This window comes from Halichoeres trimaculatus, unplaced genomic scaffold (assembly GCF_033239565.1).
Source record: "Halichoeres trimaculatus isolate MK-OKI-2021-1 unplaced genomic scaffold, fHalTri1.1 fHalTri1_scaffold_12, whole genome shotgun sequence".
NCBI lineage: Eukaryota > Metazoa > Chordata > Actinopteri > Labriformes > Labridae > Halichoeres > Halichoeres trimaculatus.
In genome coordinates, this window is record NW_027437190.1 from 31,576,733 (window position 1) to 31,595,661 (window position 18,929).

General features: G+C 40.5%; 1 protein-coding gene across 1 annotated transcript in view; it reads left to right on the forward strand.

Moving 5' to 3' along the window:
* Window positions 1-12,194, forward strand: part of nr2f5 (nuclear receptor subfamily 2, group F, member 5) — a 33,179-nt gene extending 20,985 nt beyond the window's left edge. Inside the window, exons 3-4 of the mRNA XM_074684375.1 lie at window positions 2,857-3,103; window positions 10,237-12,194. Of these exons, the coding sequence (XP_074540476.1) occupies window positions 2,857-3,103; window positions 10,237-10,556 (567 nt within the window). The 3' untranslated portion in view covers window positions 10,557-12,194. The remainder of the gene's footprint in view (window positions 1-2,856; window positions 3,104-10,236) is intronic.
* The last annotated feature ends 6,735 nt before the right edge of the window (window positions 12,195-18,929 follow it).

An 18,929-nucleotide genomic window follows, 5' to 3' on the forward strand; every position in this document is an offset into this window, starting at 1 on the left:
GTCTAAAAAGACATTTTCTACTGAAAACAAGACAAAAACACTTGATAAGATTTTAGTTTTTTGCAGTTGGCTTCATCATAAAGAGCCAGGCTGGCCTTTTCCACGTATTTTTATCCTTAAGATAAGATAAGATAAGATAAGATAATCATCATATTTAATGTGCGCAAATATCAATCTATTCCATTCCAAAAAGAAAATGAAAAAGTGAAACTAATTTTCTCTTTGAGTGGCATTAACTTTTGGTCTCCAGATCCTAAAACCAGATTTCCCATAAAGTTGAAATTAAACATGTTTCACCTCTCCTCATGAAACAATAGTGATTTGGAGGGATGCACCGTTCCAACTTTTCTGGTTAGGATACTGATATCTGGAATTTGGGTATCAACTGATACTGATACCAGTGTTAAATAACAACCTGCATGCTCTTCTGTGGGATAAGACTGGTAATGTTTTGAGTAACAGGCAAAGAATGAGTATTTGGAATTACTGAAGTCAATCCTGTGGACTGAAAGATACTGGGATCAGTGTTGGTGCATCCCTGGTGATTTGTAAATGTTAATAGAGGTGTAACTTTCCGTACGATGTGTTTTGGGAGTCAACCAGTCATTATTTGAAAGGAAAGCACTTTATCTATAAAGGATAAATTTTTATGAGGCTGGAAATTTTGTTTTCCAACTTTATGGGCAAAAGACTCAGTATCTTTGTAAAACATCAGTTTTAACGTACAGATCTGGTATCATGAAACCCATTAATCTTTATTCTGTTTACATTGGACTGCCGAACTCCAGCCAACACTAACATTCATGAAGTCTTTGTTGTGACACCCCAGCCTCTGCTTTCCCTAAGACACGAGAACTGAACCTTTAAATCATTAACAACGCCTCCCACACTTCTACCACTTACCTATTCTTGTAATCACTGCCACGCTGAAAGAAAGCAGTGGAGTGTTTCCTCTCTGAAGGCACAAACATGCGCTCCTGACATTTAATATGAAACGACTTGACATCAATCCCACACGTGTGGATTTATATCAGCTGTAAAGACTTGGCACGGAGTAATCGCCCGGCCTATAAATATTCACATGCACCTTGGACAGACACAGGGATCGCAAATATGTCATGCTATAGCCGTGCTGTATCATTAATATATCATTAAGGTCATGTCAACATGTAGACTCAGTCTGCCCTCTGTGTCTCAGGAGGGCTGTGAGCTTCCTCTACGGACACTTACAGAGCATTTAACAAACATATTAAACTTTATATTTAACTTTTAACCTGATTTTCAGCTCACTACAGCTAAATCTTAGCACTTAACACCGGAAAAAAGTATTGAGCACACCATGGAAAGGCTGTATACTTTGGCAAGGAAACGCACCATACCACCTGAAATCTGTCAGTAATTATTATTACTTGAACTTCCAATTAGTGCAAACCAACATCAGCTGGGCTAGAGCAAATTGATGGTCCTATAAAAAAGGTTGTTTTTTCACCAAGCAGTTAAATACCACACACCTCATGATGGGTAAAGGCAAAGAGCTCTCTGAAGACATTCACAACCTGATTGTTGCTCAGCATCAGAATGGAACTGGTTACAGACTTATATCAAAGCACCTGAATATTCCAGTCAGCACCGTTGGGGCCATTTTTCACAAGTGGAAGAAGCACCACCTTATCATCAACAGGCCACGCACAGGAGCTCCTTGAAGATTTCTGACCAGGGAGTCAGAAAGATAGTCAGAAGAGTACTCAACGAGCCAAGCACCACCCTGAAAGTGCTCCATAAAGACTTGGAGGCAGCAGGTACAATTGTTACAGAGAAAACAATAGGCAATGCACTCTACAGCCATGGCCTCTATGGACGCTCAGCCCACAAGACTCCATTCCTCAAGAAAAGGCATGTTGAAGCTGGTTTAAAGTTTGCTAAACAGCATCTTGACAAGCCTGTAGAATACTGGGTGAATGTTGTCTGGTCAGATGAGACCAAAACTGAACTTTTGGGCTGTCAGGAAGACCATGTTTGGAGGAGAAATGGCACTGCACATCAGCCAAAAAACACTACACCAACAGTGAAGTTTGGAGGTGGAAGCATCATGGCATGGGGTTGTTTCTCATCTCATGGTGTTGGCAAACTTCATATAACTGACGGAGCAATGAATGGAGCCATGTATGGGGAAATTCTTGATCTGAATCTGCTGCCATCCACCAGGATGATGAAGATGAGACGTGGCTGGACCTTCCAGCAGGACAACGATCCAAAGCACACGGCAAAGTTGACTCTCAAATGGTTTCAAAAAAAGAAAATCAATCTGTTAGAATGGCCTAGTCAATCACCTGACTTCAATCCAACTGAACATTAGTGGAAAGAAGTAAAGAAAAGGGTTCAACAGAGGGAACCAAAGAATATTCCAGATTTAAAGACAATCTGTGCAGGGGAATGGGCCAAAATCACACCTGAGCAGTGTGGGCCATTAGTTCAAACATACAAGAAGCTTCTGGAAGCTGTCATTGCAAACAAAGGCTTCTCCACTAAGTATTAGATGATTCTCAGTTAGCGTGTTCAATACTTTTTTCCTGTGTTATCGTACTTAATTCCACATAATCATTATTTATGGACCTGAACGTTGTGATTTCTTTTCATGTGTGGATTGTTTGAGTTAATACCAATGTCTGGGAGAAATTTGATGAGAAAAAAGTTGACGTGTTCAATACTTATTTTCCCCTCTATAGTTTTTCAGAGTAGGGTTTTAAAATGAATGATTAAAACAATAAAAATGAAAAGATCACAGATTAAGGAATAGAATCTGCATTTTGAGGATTAAAACTTCCTCATTTAAGGATCTATCCTTCTGTTTCCTAGGTGGCACTCTTGCGCATGTCCTGGAGCGAGCTCTTCGTCCTGAACGCCGCTCAGTGCTCCATGCCCCTCCACGTGGCGCCCCTGCTGGCAGCAGCCGGCCTGCACGCGTCCCCCATGTCGGCGGAGCGCGTGGTGGCCTTCATGGACCACATCCGGGTCTTCCAGGAGCAGGTGGAGAAGCTGAAAGCCCTGCAGGTCGACACGGCTGAATACTCCTGCCTCAAGTCCATCGTGCTCTTTACTTCTGGTGAGTTTAAATGGAGCAAAAATAAATCACGAGGAGTCGGAGGAAAAGTGGCGTGAAATGTCAGTTTGTGGGTCTGGAAAGGAAAGTTTCAAAACGGATTAAGAGTTCATGACCCAAGACGGTGAAATCCATTTCATAATTGCTTATTGTTTAGCTGGAAGCCTAATCACCGCCCCCACTTTTTACTCTTTTAACACGAGCCAGCTAACTATTAAGCTAAGAGCTCTGAATTCTGGTAAAAAATGTCCCTGTTCCTTCAGAAAGACCTCATCTCACAGATTGACCCGTCTTACAATAACATTTTGGTACAGTGAGTTGAATAAATCCTGTACAAATCTCCTCTCAAAGGCCAAATATTAGTTATTTGTTGGGATTAACTCGGGCTGATTGTGCGGCGGTGGAGAGAAAATAGCTCAAACCCTCATAAATGATGCGTCTCCTGCTCAGTCTCGTCTTTTCTGAGAGTTTAGACTTAAAGGGGATTATAGGAAGAATCTGATGTCAACATAAACATAACCTCTCTGCTGTGAGTAACTTCACAGCAGCTCAGGTAGAAGCAGGAATTAGCAGGCAGCTGATCTGACTTCCTCTGGCACAGGAACATTGGGGTAATTGGTTTATTTGTGTGTACAGGAGGACTTAATCTCAGGGTATCAAAGCAAATGTAAACAGATTAACCTTCATCGGGGAGATGGCCAATAGGAGGGTTATCCTGGTGATCAACACATGGACGAGGTTAAGTCAAACGGAGACTGTGGATCTTTACAGCTCTTCAACAAATACGTAAACTATTTTATCAAGACAGGAAACACAATTGAAGAGGTGTTTTTAATAATTAGGAGAAATATTTAGATAAAAAATATTATATACTGCACAACCATCTCTCAATCTGAAGGATTAGAGCAGGGGTCTAACAATCTTTACTTCCTTAAGGGCCATTTTGCCTCATCTCACCGGGATAACGGTCATGCAAGGGCCACAAAATGTACTGGATCCCCAAACAGAGACAAAAAAAAGTGTAAAATTCTAAACATAGTAAAAATCTTGTGAATAATTGTCTAAACAGAGTTTTTGTGATAATAAAGTTGTACATATGTCTTAGTTTTTTATTCTAAATAAATTTGCAAATAAAGGAAAAAAAGGAATATTTATTACATCATAAATTCCCCCCAAAACTGCAATTTTTTTGAAAAAAAAAAAAAAAAAAAAAAAAAAAAAAAACTCGGAAAAAAATAAAATAAAACATTGCAAGTAATTCCAAGAATTTTTAAATTTTAAAAAATTAGCCAAAATTTCATAAATTTGCTAACAACAGATTTAAAATTGTAATTTCAAAAATTTGCTAAATTAAAAAAAAAATGTAAAAAAATTCAAAAATTTGCAAATTAAAAGAATTGAATTCAAAGAATTTGCTAAAAAATGTAGTAATTCAAACAAATGAAATTGAAAAAATACATATACATATTTTTTTAATCTTTTGAAAAAAAAATCTTAATTTGAAAATTTTAAAAAATTGAAATTACAATTCTGTCATTTGTTGTACATAACAGGATGCTGGGACACAAACGCAATCAAGTGGTTCAATGTTTTAAATGTTTTTGGTATGTGACGTGTCGACAACAAGCGTTTTGATTCGTCACATGTGAACTCATAGCAAGCGAAACTTTGGAAAATTGGCCTTTGTTAAAAAAAATAACGTTAAATAATGTTGCTGGTGTGAAAGCTTGCATTGAGAAACAGAAGGTTTGAAAAAGAACAAATAACATGCATAATAATTTCACAAAAAATACACGTCTGGCGTCCAAGTATGAGCACTGAGTGTCACCAACCCACTCTGGAATTAACAAAAAGTCCTCTAAAACTTAGATTTTTACTTGAGCATTGTGAACATTGCTTGCTCAAAACTCAGTAATGTTTCTTAGAATGTTGAAAAAGGGTCCTAAAAATGAAAATTAACATGATTCGTTTGAGTTAAAAATGTTGTTTCTGCCGTTACATATTGCCATGCCATTAATGTGCGATTACAATGTGATTAATTGCGATTAATTGCGATTAATTAATTACAAACCTCCAATTAATTGGATAACTTTTTAATTGTGTCCTACCACCAGAAAGTACATTATTATGAACTTTTTTGTCATTTAAAGGCAAAATATAAACAGCTTTTAAATGCACAACAAACACTGTCAACTAATTTCATCCCAGAAAAAACAGGAGCTGGTGAGACGATTGTATAAAGTGTAGTATAAAGTGATTTATTATTCATGACTCATCTCAAATATCAACTTCTGTGTCCGTGACATGTGGTATAAAAGCAGTGAAAACAATTTAAAATCAACAGCTGTCGATTGAGTTTCAGAGCTCAGAGATCATGTAAGCATTCAGTCGTTCCTGTGACAGAAAAAAAGCCTCAGACCAACAGGAAAATTCCTTTTCATGACTGATTTAACCACAGAGTGGGTTTCTCAGAGGGTCTTAACACCATGAAACATTTTTTCCCTCTGCTGAGTAGGAATCCGGTTTGATCTCACAGACAAATGAAGCAGACTTCAACTGTACTCAACCCAACAACCTTTTCACCTCCGCCGAGCATGACCGCGACGTGACCTCTAACGCTGCAGCAGATATCGCCTCATTGGCTCCATATGTAAATGCTGAAGCTGCACTCGGTCAGGGTCTTTGCTCTGCGTGAACTCCACTGTCTCTTACAGATATCATTTAGCCGGGGCAGCCATAACTTTGACTGTTTCTCCAACTTTTCTTTTTACTTCAGTTATATTGGAGTGAACTTGAAGACAAAGAAAATTCTCTTTTCATGCTATTTTTTGACTTCCTGTTTTCAAATCTTGCACAGAAACACAGACAACTCGAGCGCACACCCTCACCCCGTTAAACAAAGCTCTGCTCGCCGACTGCAGACAAAACAAATCAAAATAAGACTCTTTAACGTCTTGGAAAACCCATGAGAGAAGCATTGTTTTGGTACAGCTTCCATACAGACCCCGTTGAGGTTTATCCTAACCGTCACTGGGCTCCAGTGCCAGCCAAAATACTGTCACTTGTGGGATGCTTCACTTAGAGATCATGCTTTGTGACCCAGGGGGAAACGGATTGTGAAGAAGCCAACACTGAGATGTCTCTCCTCCTTGTTTTTTATTGCGTTTCCCTCTTTTCTCCCTCGCATGGCCTGTCAGATTCGCTCTACGTGCACCTAGCGTCCCTCCAGATCCATTCCCCTCCCTCTTCCTGGCTTTCATCAGCCATCTCTCCTTCATGATCCCATCTATTATTGAAACCAGTCATCCACCCCTCCTCCCTGCGCTCCCCAAACACAACCCCGAGCCCTGCCCAGGCCCGGGACCCCTGCCCCCACCTCGGGAGTTGAATTATGTATGGTGGGGTTCAAGTGAGATGCAGGATTCGCCACAGCCTCGGCCGTGACCTACATAACCCCTGTAGCCCTGAGCATCCCATGTGACTCGCCTGTATGTGGGCAGATGTGCCCACATGGACCCAGACCACTTTTGCACACGTCACCCTGACAGAAGACAATACAGTTAGTGAAACGTGCAGATATTTAGAGCTGTGAATCTAATGTAGACGGACACTCGCAGATTAATAAACCTGACTCCTGCAGACCTGGTAGGATGAGCTAACACGCTGGGACACTCACCAATCGTCTTTAACCTCCCTCTGAGTGCCCTCCCTCCTCGCCCCTGTCCTATCACGCTGCATCAGAGGACGGGCATCTCAGCCCTGCCACCCTGATCCCTCACCCGAACTGACCCGGTGTGTGCCCGAGGATCAGACAAAAGAACACGGCGCTTGGCGTGGAAGGGCACCCACAGAGCTGTCGCTTCGGCACGCGAAGTGGTTTCAGTCACAGAGACAGCTTTGCTAATCCCAAACAGGCACGGACTGCCTTGTCACGCAGGACCCAAAATGGCGGCCCCAACAAAAACGCAGTCCATCTGCCCCCTGAGTGGAGAGAAGTGCAGCTGAAGCCGGAGCAATTATTCACTTAGAATGATGAGAGGAAGGAGGGGTCGGCGCGCTCGATTAAAAATATGAGGTGAATTAATTTTTTGCGGTGCAGGACGGAGGCTCGGCCGGCGGGGTTTACTCAGGGGACAGATCAAAGTGTGGGATGACAAAGGAGACCTACAAGGCAAGGTGACAGGTTAAAACCTACAGGCCGGCGCTTTCACTCTGAAAGAACGTGCTGCAGGAGAAATTGCCCTCATCAAAACCTTTCTGCTAAATGAGGGTTCACGCAGGGGGCAGAGTCTGTCCTCCTCCCCCTGAATGTACAGTATGTGGCACAGTACAGTAAAGTGTTTCTTTGTTTTGAGTTCACACATCTCTGACCTCCTTTGCTAAATCCCCCGTGCTCTCCGCTGCACACAGAGGGTGTGAAAAGTACCGCTCGCACTGTTACACGCTCTCTGTGCCAGACTTGCCAAGGTGTGGGGTGGAGGAGGAGGAGGAAGGGGAGGAAGAGGAGGAGGTGGGGTGGGAGAGCAGACCTCCAGCTGCTGGGAAAGGGAACGCCGTGGTGTGCTTTGAACACAGTCCACAGGGGAGAGGCAGATACACTACAGTGGCAACCTCGATTTCCTCAAATTAGAGGAACATTTCTCAGCTCTGCACCACAAAAAAACTGAAATCTTATCAAGTGTTTTTGTCTGATTTTAAGTAAAAATGTCTTATTATGCTTGATATGAGCCACATTCAACTTATCAGTGCAGAAAAATGTCTTGTTTCAGTTCCACAGTTGTACATGTTTCATTTAGCAGACGCTTTTGTCCAAAGTGATGTATAACACAAGAAAGAACTTAGACTAGACATCCACTTAATTTTGAAGGATCAGCAATCAGCCCATCCTTACATATGAAACTGATCTTATAAACCTCCAGGAAGGTCTGACAGCCAGCCATTGTTGCTTTTTGCTCTGAGACCTAAAACTCAGGACACTTTATTGGCTGTTTAAGTTAAAACATCACGATTTTTTGTTTTACAGGTATTTTTCTATGATTTTTAATAAAATAAGATTGGAACATTTAAGGTATATGCTAGAGGTCGACCGATATGGGTTTTTTGGGGGCCGATGCCGATGCCGATGCTTTCCAAATTTGGGCAGCCGATGCAGATATGCATAGCCGATTTTTCCAAATTGATATTCAGGCCGATTGTTAAATAAATATATATTTATCACATTTTTGTGAAACTAAGCAATTTCTGAGCAACTAAAAGAAATCTATTACAACAAGTGGTGTCCAGTCCTCTGAACATTTATTCAGCTTTCAAAACAATGAAATATTTTGTCTGAGTAAACACACAATGTAACAAGCAGTAGTAAACATTCACACTCTTCTTAAAATGCCAAAAAAGAAATTTAAACTTATTAATATAATTTGAACAAAAGTATGTAATGTATCCAAGTGATTCCACAAGTTTCAGGTGCTCATCTTTTTTGTGCCTGATCAAAAATTGCATCATTTTATACAACGGATTAGAAATCGGCTTTTTAAAAGAAAATACAGCCGATGGCCGATAGAGACAAATGTCCAAATATCGGCCCCATATATCGGCCGGCCGATATATCGGTCTACCTCTAGTATATGCTGTCAGTTATAAAAAAATAAGAAATAAAAATCGGTATCGCCAGGTCAAGCTTTTTAAAGATCTCTTTTAAAGATTAGACCTTCTGACTCATTCTAGCCCTGAGGACAAAGAGGAGAAGGCTCAGATTAAGCGCCTAAGTGACCCCTGAACAAATGAGTCTTCACTGCAAAAAACTAAAATCTTATCAAGTGTTTTTGTCTTATTCTCAGTAGAAAATGTCTTTTTAGACTTAATATCAGCCACATTCACCTGACCAGTCTAGAAAAATGTCTTGTTTCGAGTTAATTAAAGACAAAAATTAGGTGTGAATTGCTTGAAACAAGTAAAAAAAAATCTGCCAATGGAACAAGAGAAAAGTTACTTGTATTAAGACATTATTCTAGTTTCAAGCAACTTGAATCAAGACATTTTTCTGGACTGATAAGTTGAATGTGGTTCATATCAAGTGTAATAAGACAATCTTTACTGTAAATAAGACAAAAACACTTGATAAGATTTCAGATTTTTGCAGTCTTCAGACATCTCTTAAAGTAGAAAGGGACTCTGCGGATCGTATAGAGTTAGGTAATTTATCTCACCATTTGGGAACAACAGAGGAGAAGAGTCTGGCTAGTGATTTGGAGCCGCGCTGGTCTGGGGGCACCAGGCGTCTTTCACAAGCAGAGCGTAGTGGGCCGGAAGGAGTGTAGACCTGGATGAGGGACCCCAGATAGTTTTAAGTTGTTTAAAGACTAAAATGAGGTCTGAAATGCTTGTCTGTCAATGGAATAAGAAAAAATCGCTGGAAAATTTGCTTGGTGACAACCCCGAATAACATCTTAATACTAGTAACTTTTCTCTTCTTTCAGTGGCAGATTTTTTTTAACTTGTTACAAGCAATTCAGACCTCATTTTTGTCTTTAAAAAACATGAAACAAGACATTTTTTCTAGACTGATCAGGTGAATGAGGCTCATATTGAGTCTAAAAAGACATTTTCTACCGAAAATAAGACAAACACTTGATGAGATTCCAGTTTTTGCAGTGTATCCAGTGTTTTCCTCTTGTTTTTTTTGTAAAAAAATGTAATTTTAGACATGATTAAAGGCCCTTTTACCTGATCAGTCCAGAAAAAGTCTTTTTTCAAGTTATTTAAAAACAAAAATAAGGTCTGAATTGCTGGTGACAAGATAAAAAAACTCTGCCAATGGGGTAAGAGAAATATTTACATGTCAAGATTAGACTGGCAGATTTGGTTTCTTGTTACCAGCAGTTTAAACCTCATTTTTGTCTTTAAATAGTTTGAAACAAGACATTCCCCAGGAGTAATTAGGTAAAAGCACCTTTTATTGAGTCTAAAAACATATTTTCTATAGAAAATAAGACAAAAACACTTGATAAGATTTTAGTTTTTGCTGTGTGATACGTTTGTATTCACTACGTCATCCTCCTCGTTTGTCTCAATCTGCTAATTCAGACGTTATGTTGAGGATTCACCTCTAATCGTTGTGTTTTCTTCCTCCCTTTTAGACGCCATGGGGCTGTCAGATGTCGCCCACGTGGAGAGCATCCAGGAGAAGTCCCAGTGTGCCCTGGAGGAGTACGTCAGAAACCAGTACCCCAGCCAGCCAAACCGCTTCGGCCGCCTCCTCCTGCGCCTCCCGTCCCTTCGCATCGTCTCCTCTCCCGTCATCGAGCAGCTGTTCTTCGTCCGCTTGGTTGGAAAGACACCTATCGAGACCCTGCTGCGCGACATGCTCCTCTCCGGCTCCAGCTACAACTGGCCGTACATGCCCACCGTGCAGCGCGAGAGACCGATTTCCCTCCACTACAACGAAAACGGGCCGTGAGGTGCAGAGACGAGGAAGAAGAAGCTCCGAGATGAAACCCAGGCTGAACATCCATCCATCCATTTATCCCACCATCCTTCACTTTCCTCCAGAGGAAACCTGTCCCTCACCATTCCACTGACTGCCCCACCCGTCCCGGTTTCACAAGCCAGCCAATCACTCACCTGGTGGCGAGTCGCCGTCCCACAGCCGATGGTGCAGGTCTACACTGGAGACGTGGCACGAGACGGGCCGCCTGGTGGAACGGAGTATCGCACAGTTCACCAGCAGGTCTGTTAGACTCTCTTCAGGTGTCAGTCTCAACCTCATGAAAACAGGAGCTGCAAAGACAGAACATTCGGTGCTACGCCAGGAGCAAGGGCTTCCCTAAAGGGACTCCACCGCCGGGAGCACGAGGCCCGCTGTACATTCACCAGTTCTAAAAAGAAAAGCCAGAAGCCATTAAGAAAAAGAGACACATGCCAAATGTCTTGGACTTTTGCAGAGGACAATTTTTAATGTGTGTGTTTGTATTAGCACTGTTTATATGGAGAGAAAACTCATGATTGTGTCCATATGTACAGTATATCGTCCATTCATAGGCATCTATAGCATATTAGGGTTCAGTGGGGAAAGCTCAGGTTCAAAAGGTCGACAGACAGACGACAGACACGCCGACATCAGAAAAAATAAAAGTCCAATCCCAGTGAAAGTCACACTTATCAGCAGCCTGTGCCAAAGCTGAGAAAAACATTGTTACGATGATTTTGTGGGAGTGCTGGTGATGAAAAATTAACGTTTGGTTTGTCTTAAATTTGACTTTATAATTGTTTAGGGTCTCAGGGGGAGAGCTTTCAAAATAAAAGCCGAGGCACTTGTGAACTCGTCAGTCCTTCACTTCTTCACTCCTGTACAATCACAGCACTGGTAGATCGCAGCTACCTTTACGCATCCGACTGCTCGTCCTCCGACTCAGAGAGACTCATTCTAACTCTGAACACGTTGTTTTCACACACGTGACACAACAATCCTCCTCTTTGTTTATAGTGTCGATCGTCATTATTGGAGACATTTTGGATTTGCGAAGGCGCATTTTTCAAATTTAGCTGTACTTGCCTTAGAACAAAGATTTTGTCACTGAGCATTTATCTTATGACTGTGCCATAATCTCTCGTTACCTGTTATAACAGGTATTATGTCCATTCGGGATTGGAAGTGAACTCACATGACGTGAAAAGTATTATTGTGCACAGAAAAAGTTATGCAAACGACAGATTTTAGAAGCATTATAACACAGTTTAAGGAAACTCTCAAACAAAAGACTTTTAGTTCATCAGCACTTTAATGTTTGGACCTCCTGCGAGTTCCTTTCCACTTCCTGATGATGTGTCACGTAGGGAAAACCCCCTCGACTCATGTCATTTGAGCATATTGTACCGATACCGTAGAGAAAAGTATCACTAACCTATAAAACCTCAGTCTATGTTACAATATTATCCCAGTTGGACTTATGACTGTGACTTAGCTTAGAGTTATTTTAAGTTTTTTTTCTTTTCTGTGCTTCCCATTTTTGGAAGTGAGTTTTTTTTTTTTTGACGACCTGTGTCACATTTCCGTCATGGCTCGTTTGTATCAAGTTTTGATATCGGTAAAGCCATCTGGGACCTTGGAAATAAGTCTGTTGATAATGAATTCACAGAAAGTTTCTACAAGTTTGTTTTTATCCTCTCTTCTTTTGTTTGGCAATATGGATTATCCATTAAATGAAATAAAATTTTGTTGTTCACAGAACGTGTTCCACCGCCTGTTACTGCACACGAAATAAGAATATGAAAACAGCAGGAAGAAAAGTGTTTGGCCAAATGAGGGAACTTTCTGAGAGGGTTTGTGTGTAATTAACACATGATGTTATGCACAAGGACAAATGACTTCAGTGGATACATGGCTAGCTCGTCCATCTTACTGGAGATAGATCTTACGTTCCCAATAACGATGGATGGAAGGACAGGTCGATGTCCTCACTTCTTAGCTCACACCTGGGAACCAGCACGTCGTCCTCACCTCCTTCTCCTCACCTTGTGGGGAAACATCCGGCCTAGCACCAGTTAGCATTGACATGCTACAGGCTGCTAACAGCTGATTTCACATGTAAACAATGCAGCCATGGTTACATGTATGATCTCCAGACAAACACAGGAGAAAAAGTAGTAAAAATATCACTGTAGACAAAAAAAGTTTGGTGTCCACGACCAAAAAATGAACCATACAAAGTAATGATCCACTCCAAATACAAAGATGATGAAAAAGAGTAAAAATCTAGAAACAGAAGGAGAACAGAGAACTGCTGCAACGGGCAGCCACAACCAACAGAGCGGCGCCTAGCAATTTAACATTTAACTCTGGTGTAACTTCTGACTCTGAGAGGCTCAAGTGGAATAATTGTTTAAAGTAAAGTATGTAGAGAGTGGTAGTTATATTGTTTAAAACAGTAAATGATATTGTTCTTATGTATAAATCTAGTTTTTGTAAAGGAAAGAAGAGAGAGATTGACTTCTTTCCCTTATGGCCTTATATGGACAAAACTTGTAAGTATAGTAACTTAGATAATGTGTTGTAAAAAAAAAAAAAGTCAGCCTCATACAGTGTTTGCTGATAAAGAAATAATATATTCAGAACAAAAATATTTTCTGAATGAGGTTGTAAGTGTGTTTATCAATACTGTAAAGATCTCCTTTTTTGAATGGGTGTTTATGGGGTTTGTAGCGTTCCTGCAGCCAGCCTCTAGTGGATGCTCATGGAACTGCAGTTTTTTAGCAAGTCGGCTTCTGACTTCCTTTGTCTTTAATAATAATAATAATAATAATAATAATAATAATAATACATCCTTTGTGGGCGACTTCATGACACTCAAGGTCACCTTACAAAACAAAGTGTAAAAACGAAAACACGATCAATTAAAAAAAAAAAAAAAAAAACAGAAACAAGGATGGCAAGGTCAAACAGAAAAAGCTAGACAAAACAAATGAGTTTTAAGCTGGGATTTGAAAGTGGAGAAACAGGTAACGTCCTGGATGGTTTGAAGTAGAGAACTCCAGAGATGGGGGGCAGCACCCCGTTGAAGATAGGCGGGCAGAAGGTGTAGCTAAGGAAGCTTGGTAGTGAACAAAACCTCAACAGGAAATAAGATAAGTTCATCCCATAGTGGGGAAAATTATAGAATTACAGCAGCAAGTTAACAGCGCAAACTATGATGATTTTACAAAAACAAAATCAACAAAATAGAATCATATAATAAGTCAAGCCTAAAAAGTATTTACAGCCATGTGCCATTTTAGAGGATAAGAAATATATAAAAATTAATAATAAAAAAAAACTTAGAGAGCACAGACCTCCTCCAAGCATATTGTGATTAGTCCTACTTTAATGTTATACTCCCTTTCAGCAGACTGTCTGCTACAATTTGGTGTTAGTTGCAGGTTTGTACGATAATTTGTTACCTGACAGTGTTGAAAATTATGATGACCCAGTTCATATTTCATATCCTGGATCTTAGTATCCAGAATATTTCCAGGATCTGGATCGTACTTTAACATCAGTCAGAAATTACGGTGACCTTGTCTTGTATTGTTTTGCAAAGCAATCCGACCATTTATGGTGGAGTTATATACACATATGGTGAAAAACGGCCCTATCTCACAATGATAAAGAATCCTTTTTAAAAAAAGTCCTGGATCCAGACGGTGATCCAGATCACCTCCAAAATTCAATCACTTCTTCCTTATCCCATTTCGGACATTTCCTGAACATTTCATCAAGATCTGTTTGTTAGTTTTTGAGTTATGTTGTAGCAAGGGAAGCAAGGACAGAGGTCTGGTTAATTTACTTCATTGAGCTTTAACTGTAACTCGACTTAATTGAGCGTTGAACTGTACAGAATGTAAATGTTTTAACCGACCATGCCGACCCAGACTTTAGAGAATAACAGCCACAGAGTAAATCCAACAAACTGTTGGTGTTGAAGTTTGTGATGCAATCTTTAGAGTATATTTGCCCATCCATCCACAACAGTTCAGTATTTTTTTTTTATATCGAGTCGACTCACGCCAATAAAACACTTCACCCACAAATCATTAAGTATAAACAATTTCAGAAGCCGCTCCCAGATATTTCTCTTTGCACGGAGCACTTTGACTCAGTGAGGCAGAGAGGCCCATGTGTCGATCGATCCCCCGGACCAATCAATGATTTTAAACAAAGTGGGGGTTTTCCTGAGCTCACGCTGGGATGCAGCCCAAATGTTGATACAGGCCCGCTCGGTGCGTGACACAGAGCAAACAAACAGCATGACTCAGTGTGTGTGTGTGTGTGTGTGTGTGTGTGTGTGTGTGGAGTGGAGACAGAGGGAAAGAGAAAAAACACACATGGTCTTTGACCTTTGAGTTCAAGGTGTGCCACAAAGAGTGTGTACGAGTGTGTGTGTGTTTAAATATGGTGAATATACGTCGACTCTCAGTGGTACTCAGAAACTTGGCAAAGAAATTAACGATTAACAGTTTCCTACACGCACACACACACACTTGCACAAACACACACACACACACATTCAAATCCCCCACATGGTAACCTTGTGCCCCTTACACCTAACCTCCCCCTCTTCCATCCACCTCCCCCAACTCCTCAATCCCCTCTCCTGACCGCCCACCGCCATCCCTCCTCCTGTCCCAACTCATGCATTCGTGTGTGTGTGTGTGTGTGTGTGTGTGTGTGTGTGTGTGTGTGTGTGTGTGTGTGTGAAGAGTAGCCGATTGACTTATGCCTTCATTTCGGAGCTGTCACTCCTGGCCAAACACCATGACCCCTCAACCTCCATTTTGGAGGCGCACATTTTTTTCTCCCCCTCACCATATGAATATAAAAAACACATGTGGCCCAAAGGTGTGTGTGTGTGTGTGTGTGTGTGTGTGTGTGTGTGTGCATGTGGATGTGTGTGTGTGTGCATGTTTATGTGTACAGGTAAATCAAACTGACATAGCTCTTTTGAATGGCAGGAGCTGAATTACTTTTGCACTTCAATTTTGCACACCTGCCATTTATTGCAAACACCGCGCTCAGCATAAACCATAAAAGCAAAATACTCTGCTTCAAGATACGAATCACAGCCAGTAAATATCCAAACCAGGTGCTGGACTTACAGGTTATGTGTTTGTGGGTGAATTATTTGCATATTACACTTCCATTATGGCTGTAGGTCTTTATTGTGCTGTATTATGAGGTAGTTTAAAGCTTTAAGTGAAGATCCACGATTACCGGCACAGTCAGGAGCTGTTTTCAGTTCTTTGTCTGTTTGGGGTCCAGCTCCTGTGGACTATTGTTCGTGTGTGTTTCCACCACTGGCCAAAAACCCAGGTAGATCATCCAAATCAGACCAGTGCCCTATATTAAGAAAATAAAAGTAGTTGCAATACATGGCCAGACCAGTAGGGGGCTGTAAGATGACCATGAAGGACATTTAGCAAAATATGATGCTTTAAAAGGAGTAGACAGGCTGGCATCTTTATGTGTAGCACCACAACTACCAATTATTTCACTGCAGATGGATTTGTTGACACCTGAAAAGGGAAGAGCACTTGTGGAATCAAAAGTATATCGAGTCTGAAAAAGCATCGAACAGCAAAACACCAAACTAAGAGATCGACCAATGTTTCAGCTTAAAAAAACGAGCCAGTTGATCGGTGACTTTCCTTCTCTCACGTCTTAGAATTATCATTAAATACTTATCTGATGAGGAGATTTTGACATTTATTTAAAACTAAACTAGGAGGACTTCCCCTGTGTTTGAACAGCTGTTGTGAACTGGATCTCCACTGACACGTTCAGCTGAAGGTCTCCAGTTTACAGGGTCACTCTCTAAGCTGTAACATCAGGACCTGACAGAGACACATTCACACTATCAGGCTCAAAGGAGACCATTGGTTAGGAGGTACTAAACCAAGTCAATCACAGCTGAGGGCTATAATATTGTGGATGAAGGGTGATAAAGTAAAAAAAAAATCTATATGGAAAACAAATGAACTGTAATGCCTCTAAAATAAAACATCATGCATTTTGAGAAACATTTTGTGGCTAGCAAAATATTGTGAATTTTTTGCAAATTTATTTATTTATTTTTTCCATTTTATTTATTCATTTTATCCACTGGCACACTGCATATTTTAATTTTTTACACACAAAATTTTGAGGAAATCAGTTTGCACTGCTATTATAGTCGGTAAAAGCAGCAAAAACAGTCTTTTAATTTATTATTGCAAAAAATAAATAAATGAATAAATAAAGATAATAATGTGTTTCCACATTTCCGTGTTAAAGGCTCAGGTGACCGCACCAAAGTAATGGTGGTAGCAGTGGAGGTGGATTAATTTAAATACCCAATCTAATCCAAGTGAATTTTTTAAGCACTTTCAAAACAGACACTTTTGACTAAAGTGCTGTACAGGAAAATAAATAATTAAAATAAAATATAAAGCAGCTTCCACAAGACCAAAGAACGCTAGGTGTACACAAAAACAATCCAAAAAAATAAATAAAAACGACTTAAAAATAAAAAATACAATTGAAAGGCAAAAAAAATGCAATCAAATAAATAATTAAATAAATACATAAATAAAATAAAATATATAGCAGCTAACACAAGACCAAAGAACACTATGTGTAAAATACAAAAAAAAATAAAAACAACTTAAAAACATAAAATATAATTAAAAGGTAAAAAAGGCAATCAAATAAATAATCAAATAAATATATGAATAAAATAAAATAAAATATAAAGCAGCTTGCACAAGACAAAAGAACACTACGTGTTAAATACCAAAATAATAAATAAATAAAAACTTAAAAACATAAAATACAATTTAAAGGCAAGAAAAAGAGCAATTAGATAAATACTTTAAAAAATAAATAAAATGGACAATGCTTGTGTGTCAAAGGCCAGGGGAAAGAGATGGTTTTTAGAAGAGATTTAAAATCAGACAGAGAAGAGTCTTGTTAAACATGTTGTGGTAACGCATTCTTGAGTTTTGGAGCCACAACAGCAAACGCTTGAGGCACACGCGACTAAAGATAGTTTGATATCCCATTGTTCAGCCAATTTGGGGCTGTTTTGCTCCATTTTTTGCCTGTTTTTGGACTGTGTTCCCAGCAGGGCGTCACTGGTCTCCAGCACCACTATTTTGGGGTTTTCAAGTTGAAAAGTTTAGGAAACTCTGCCCCAATGGATTCCTTTCAACAACAAGGAGAACCCAGACTCTCAAAACTGAAAATCAAGCTAAATGTTGCTGGCGACCTAGCTTTTCCTAAAGTTTCAAGTTCCACTTTTAAAGTCTGTCCCAGCTAATGTTTTTTATATTTTTGTTGTCTTCATTTCCATCTTACTCCACTTCCATTTAGTCCCAATGAAAATCCACCGAGTGTGAGCTCAGCTGTTCCCCCATGACAGAATATCTGATAGTAAATATTTAACGTATTTAATATTAATGGTTTTAAAGCGAATCCTTCCTAACACACATCACACCACGAGAAAATCTGGCCAAGTAATCTTAGGAACCATCAACCTTCACCTGACTTAGTGAGCTTCATGAGGCCTCAGCGTACGTGTCGTGATGTTCACATTTACACATGCAGGACAGACACAAAGCATCCATCTGAAGCGTCTGCAGGTAGGCCACCGTACCAATCAGGTCCCAGGCAGAGGTCGAGATGACAAACACAATAAGGCAGCAGATTCATCACCCCGTGTGCTCTGACAGTAATTGTCCTGGGTCCGTGTCACAGTCTGCCCTGTTAAAAATACACGGGATGCTGCTCTGACAGAGATGACATCTGCGGCAGTCACATGCGTTTAAGCCAGACACCTCCTCTATTTGTTATGACACTCTTTCAATTTAGCAAAAGGGCCCCGGTGAAGATGAACAGTGCCCTGTGTGGGAGGAGGAGGAGGAGGGCCTGTGAAAGCAGGTCACTGTTTGTAATTTAGACCAGAGGAGGCGAGACGTGAGCAGAGGTTTTGTTTAATAAAAAGGCGTGTTTTGTCTTGTTGCCGAACGTGCACGCCGGCGCTACAAGGACGAGCTAGACGTCCGTCTCTGGGGGATACGGCGGCTCAGATCGATAGGTGGGATGTCAGATTGAATTGAGGTCACTCTTTGTCTCCCCAAAGAGGTCCCACTTACCGGCTCACCATCAAAATGTAGCCGAGGATTGGGAGAGGAGGAGGGGGAGGAGGCTGGACAGATGTGTGTGTGTGACCCCTGAGTGTCTTCAGCAAAGATACTTTCTGATCTGAAACATGTTCAGTCAGTCGTCCTGAGACGCTGACAGTCAGTGAGGGATCAATAACCT